Genomic DNA, 5,669 nt, shown 5'->3' with positions numbered 1-5,669 from the left:
TGCCGCCGCGCCGGGAACGAGCGCCGGCAGGACCCGGCCCAGCCCGCCCCGCCCCGCCGCTCCACCCGCCCGCCTCCGCCGCAGCCCGCGCCGGGGGTTCCGCTCCGCTCCGCAGGCGCCCGCTGAGGTCCCCCCCCGAGACGAAACCGCGACGGCGGCTGCCTCCGGGGCTGAGCCTGCGTTTCCTCCCCGGGCGTAGGCTGCCCGCCCAGCGTTCAGCCGGGCAGGCAGTCCCCGGACCCTGGCACTGCGGGGCAGAGGCAGTACCGGCCCGCTCACAGGTTTCAGTGAACAGTTGAAATTAAAGGGCTTCTGTCCGAAACGTGGCCACTCGCTTAAGGAGGCCGTTTTTAACTAGCTGTGTAAGTTGCAGGTGTATTTCCCCATGTTCAGAAAGAAGTAGTGTAGATTTGTAAAGTTACAACTAAGGAGGGAAACCAGAATTACGCTGTGTAAGTGCCACCCCATCCCACCACGGCACTTGGACCCCTCCAGCCCCAGGCACGGGTCACGGCAGCAGCCCTCGGTGGTACCTGCAGATGCGTCGCGGAGCTGCTTCTCCTCCCTTCAGTCCTGTGCCACCCCTGGGCGAGGCAGGCAGCTGAAGGGGTGGCTGTTCGAGGCCTTGCCAGCCTCTCGTGGCTGCGGCACAGGGTGCAGGGACGGGCAGTGGTCACCTTCACTGGGGAGCAGGCCTGCATTTGGGAATGGGTCTGTGCCACCGGTGTGCGGGGCAGCAGGGCAGCGTGTGCCGGCAGGGATGGCTCCCTGGGAAGTGAGGGGCAGACACAGTACTCAACTCCTACCCTGTTTTTCCCATTCAAACAAGGGAGTGAAAACTCACTCCAGCTCTTGCATTGCATCAGTGACAGAAACACCCTTCGGAGAAGAGTTGGCAAAGAGACAGCAATAGCACCACAAGAAAACCCATCCTGTTTTCTATCGCATGCCCGGGATATTTCAAAGTACATCGGAAGCTATTGAATACACACGTCATCTCAATTGCTGAGGTGAGCAGACACTCGAAGAAGCAAAGTCAAGACAATTTAGGTTAAAAAGCAATTCATTGCTGCAGTTTGGAAAAATAAAAAAAGACCTCAGAGGAAGCATGAGAGCGGGAACCCAAACTGTAGCCTGCTAGCACCACACACAGGGCAGTGGGACAAAATAACCACAGGCTCCAACAACCCCACTGCCAGATACTGCCTTGCCAGGGCACTGCTATTTCTAATTAATAGCTTAATTAATAGTTCTAATTAACAGTTTATTTTGTGTTCCAGTGATTTTAAAATATCAGCACTGTAAAACAGATAGCAGCCAGGAAAACATTAATAAAAGCTTTGGTACAGTAATTTTCACTGCATTATTATATATGATAAAGGACAATCAGGCATTTGAATGTACAGGCAAACATTTTAAGGAAAAAACCCAACACATTAAAGATTCAGAGTAAATTCCATTTTATTTGCTTTACAAAGTCAAAAACATACAGATTGTTTAGTCCAATGCTTCCACATCAGATCCAGAGCAAACCAAGTCATGTGCTCTTACAGAACTAATACCACTGACTTCACCGTCCCTGTTCCAAAAAATTAAGAAAACTATGGGATAGGATCTGCATCTCAGATTTGATCAGCACCATTGCATCGGTATTCAGATTTTTTCAATGTACAGAAATGTTAGCCCCAAATCATCTCAGTACAACATATTTTACTTCAAAATCAGAGCTTGAAATTACTCTTTCAAGGACAGAAAACAACCTCCACTCTTCAACCATAGGAAGTCAGCACAGAAAACACTGGTAGCCGCTTGCAATTTGATTTGCCTTGTAAGTTTCAGTACATTCTATGTTTATAAAAAGGAATGTTAGAGACCAAAATCTTTATTTAACAAGTAGGTAAATACAGACAACAGCAGTGCAGACTTCTTATATACTCTGATCCCTGTCTCGTGGAGTTGGGTAACTTCAGCCTCACTGGAGCACTCGGTTTTGGAATAGAACCATGAAACAAATCAGTTAATTTAAACACAATTAAATTAAAAATGTTCTACATTTTTAATGTAGAAGAAGTTTACTGAGTCTCATTTTTAAAGCTGTCTCAAATATTCAGGATTCACATTTCAAAGGGCCTCACCAAAAAGACAGACCGATACCTACTTCAAAAAGAATTTAACCATCATTGCTAACAAGGAGAGTAACTCATTTCAAGCTCTGCATTTAAAGTGCCCATAATCTTTTACACAGCAACCAGCACGTAACACACAACTTGTGACATTTATCTACATTGTGTTATCACCACCTATTACAAAGAGCAGGCACTGAACTTTTAAAAATGTTATTACAAATTGTAAAGATTACATATTACTGAAAAGTTAGAATCCATATTCAAGAACCAAGAATTTAAATACTTTTTGCAATGTTATTTTATGTATATATTTATAGATGAGCAATTACACTCATTTTGGTTTTTAGCCCATTTCCCTCAAGTTCATAACCAAAAAAATCACACTGGACTGTGTAAGCAGAGGAGCGCTCACGAGCTGGCTGACAATGCAGAGTCCTTGCAAGTACCCTAAACCTGAGCTGGTAAAAAGTTATACTCTGTCAATAGTGCTAGGTTATCTTTTTAAATAAATATGCTCCCTTCCTGCTCCTCCCCACCTTTCCAGGAATATGCGAGAACTACTATTTTTCTGCCCTTCACCCACGTGCACAATACATAGATGTGATGGACACTATATAACCAAGCTGCTCCTCAACAGCGCAATGTCTGATCAAGTCCACCTAAGTATTTCTTAAAGCACAGTGCAATTTTAGTCCAAAGCACTTCCCCCTTCATAATATCTATAAGCAAATAAAGCCTATTTTAAAAACAATTTCAATATATTGAATATATCTAATATCAATAAATCAGAAGTCAACAGTCTTGTTCGATCTGTATCCTCAAAACGACTGTTTTGTTTGTTAGAAAGTACACCTACAATTGAAGATGTTTAAAACATTAGGTCTACTTGGTGCTGCAGCATGGAACCTGCAGGAGTCCCAGGCTTCCAAGATCAAGTTGCCTCCAACTTACTTCTCCTTCATTTTTTTCAAATAACGAGCCCGTATTTGTTTGTTTGTTTTCATGAGGATATTAATGACAGCAGGTGCAGGTGGAAGAGAGAAGACCCAGCCCTAAAAAAAAAAAAAAAAATCAAGGGGAAAAAAGTCTCAGCTTTTAATAGCCTGTACTAAGCAAAATCACTTACCAGCACACACAAACATTAAGTAGTTATGATTAGAAGTTAAAGAACAAAAATATTTAATATTCAAAATTATTCTTTACTCTTCTTCCATAATAAACACATACACAGAACATACCAGATCCTTAGGTTTTCCAAGGTGACTTACTATGACTGCATGGGGTAGGTACCCGTTGGTCTGGGACTGCAGGCCTACCGTGCCTAAGGCAGCTCTGACATACGTTTCAGGACTGGGCTTATCGAAGGTCGGCTTGCGGATTTTAGACATTTTTGTTGCCACATAATACGGTAGAACACTCTGCACATAGGAAAGATCATGTTAAGCAGAGAATGCTTTCAGATTAACTTACAGATCCATCAAGGAACTAAAATCATTGGAAATTAGATAACCTGTATACTGAATTCCAGCTTAAGCTAGCCTTCTTTTCAATTCTAAGATCACAATGTACAATATCAAAAACATTTTTAATCAGATTTCTTGTGGGACATATTTGGAATGTGAAGGATAGTTCAGTGGTCTGTTGACAGTCAGCATCCTCAGTTGGGGCCCTAGAAAAACTACTCTTGCAAGCATATGGTTGAAAAGCCTTTCTTACAATTTGCCTTCTAAGTGCAAAACTTCATTCCAGTTGTTTAATAGAAAATGCTGTAGTGCTGCTTCCCTGTAGTAAACCCCCAATGTTTGCTTGGGAAGGAGGCACAGAACCTGGTGAGACCCCACCTGGAGTACTGCATCCAGCTCTGGAGGCCTCAGCACAGGAAAGACACGGACCTCTTGGAGCGGGTCCAGAGGAGGGCCACAAAAATGATCAGAGGGATGGAACACCTCCCCTATGAAGAAAGGCTGAGACAGTTGGGGTTGTTCAGCCTAGAAGAAGAGAGGGCTCCAGGGAGACCTTATTGTGGCCTTCCAGTACTTAAAGGGGACTTACAAGAAAGATGGAGACAAACTTTTTAGCAGGGCCTGTTGCAATAGGACAAGGGGTAATGGTTTTAAACTGAAAGAAGGTAGATTTAGACTAGATATAAGGAAGAAATTTTTTACGCTGAGGATGGTGAAACACTGGAACTGGTTGCCCAGAGAGGTGGTGGATGCCCCATCCCTGGAAACATTCAAGGTCAGGTTGGACGGGGCTCTGAGCAACCTGATCTAGTTGAAGATGTCCCTGCTTATTGCAGGGGGGATTGGACTAGATGACCTTTAGAGGTCCCTTCCAACCCAAACTATTCTATGATTTCATACTTGAGTAACAGGTCCTCTGTTTGGCACCTGTACAGAGAGAAACAAGAAGGGGGGAGGAAGAAGAAGGAAAAGCAATGCCAGGAGACTTGGAACACTGATCTTGTAACTCTAAAGGAGGTCTTGGAGGAAGGAGGAGATATCTGTACCAGAGTGGAAGACCTCAAGGACATAAGGAAGGATCAAGAAACAGAGCACAGTTAATGTGCTTTTGTAACAATGCTTGGAAGAAACAGAAAAAGCGGTGGTGGGTCTGAGAACTACCTGGCCCTGGCATAATGGAAAAGCAAGAAAAAGCAGCATGGGTATATTGTTGACAGAGGGACACTGATACCACAAAGGCATATCAGTGGTGGGGCAAGATAGACCTGGGGGATCCAAAACCACATTCTACCTATCCTCAGCTCATGCTACTGGAGAAGAGGGAAACACATGTATACTTGCACACTAGGAAGCAACTCTCTTCCCTCATAGTCATGGTTTTGGCATTGCTTTCAACTTGTCCTCAACCTAGGCCTCTAAAAAAAAGTAATCAAAAGCCCTGGTCTATAGCCACTCAGTCAGATATTAACATACCAGATCTCACAAGGTTTGAAAGGTTGGAACCTTACCAACACTTTGACAAGGACCTCCTAAGACACTGACAGTTCATCTATGGCTATACCAGTGTTTCAATACATACCATCACTACTGTCCATCACAGTAGCGAAGCACTATGATTCATGTCTATGGGGCCAGATGGAATCCACCCAAGGGTACGGAGGGAGCTGGTGGAAGTGCTCACCAAGCCACTTGCAATCATTTATCAGCAGTCCTGGCTAACAGGGGAGGTCCCTGTTGACTGGAGGTTAGCAAATGTGACACCTGTCTACAAGAAGGGCTGGAAGGACGATCTGGGGAACTACAGGCCTGTCAGTCTGACCTCGGTGCCAGGGAAGGTTATGGAGCAGATCGTCGAGTGCCATCACACAGCACATACAGGACAACCAGGAGATCAGGCCCAGTCAGCATGGATTTATGAAAGGCAAGTCCTGCTTGACTAACCTGATCTCCTTCTATGACAAGATAACCCGCTTAGTGGATGAGGGAAAGGCTGTGGATGTGGTCTACCTAGACTTCAGTAAAGCTTTTGATACTGTTTCCCAGAGCATTCTCCTGGAGAAACTGGCTGCTCATGGCTTGG

General features: G+C 44.7%; 1 protein-coding gene across 1 annotated transcript in view; it reads right to left on the bottom strand.

Moving 5' to 3' along the window:
• Positions 1–1,443: 1,443 nt before the first annotated feature.
• Positions 1,444–5,669, bottom strand: part of HSD17B12 (hydroxysteroid 17-beta dehydrogenase 12) — a 94,089-nt gene continuing 89,863 nt past the window's right edge. The window contains 2 exon segments of the mRNA XM_076344403.1: positions 1,444–3,178; positions 3,395–3,544. Of these exon segments, the coding sequence (XP_076200518.1) occupies positions 3,074–3,178; positions 3,395–3,544 (255 nt within the window). The 3' untranslated portion in view covers positions 1,444–3,073.

The sequence above is a fragment of the Aptenodytes patagonicus genome, chromosome 7 (genome assembly GCF_965638725.1).
Source record: "Aptenodytes patagonicus chromosome 7, bAptPat1.pri.cur, whole genome shotgun sequence".
Taxonomy (NCBI): Eukaryota; Metazoa; Chordata; class Aves; order Sphenisciformes; family Spheniscidae; genus Aptenodytes; species Aptenodytes patagonicus.
Note: the sequence above shows the minus strand (reverse complement) of the source record. Positions and strands in the feature narration are given on the sequence as shown.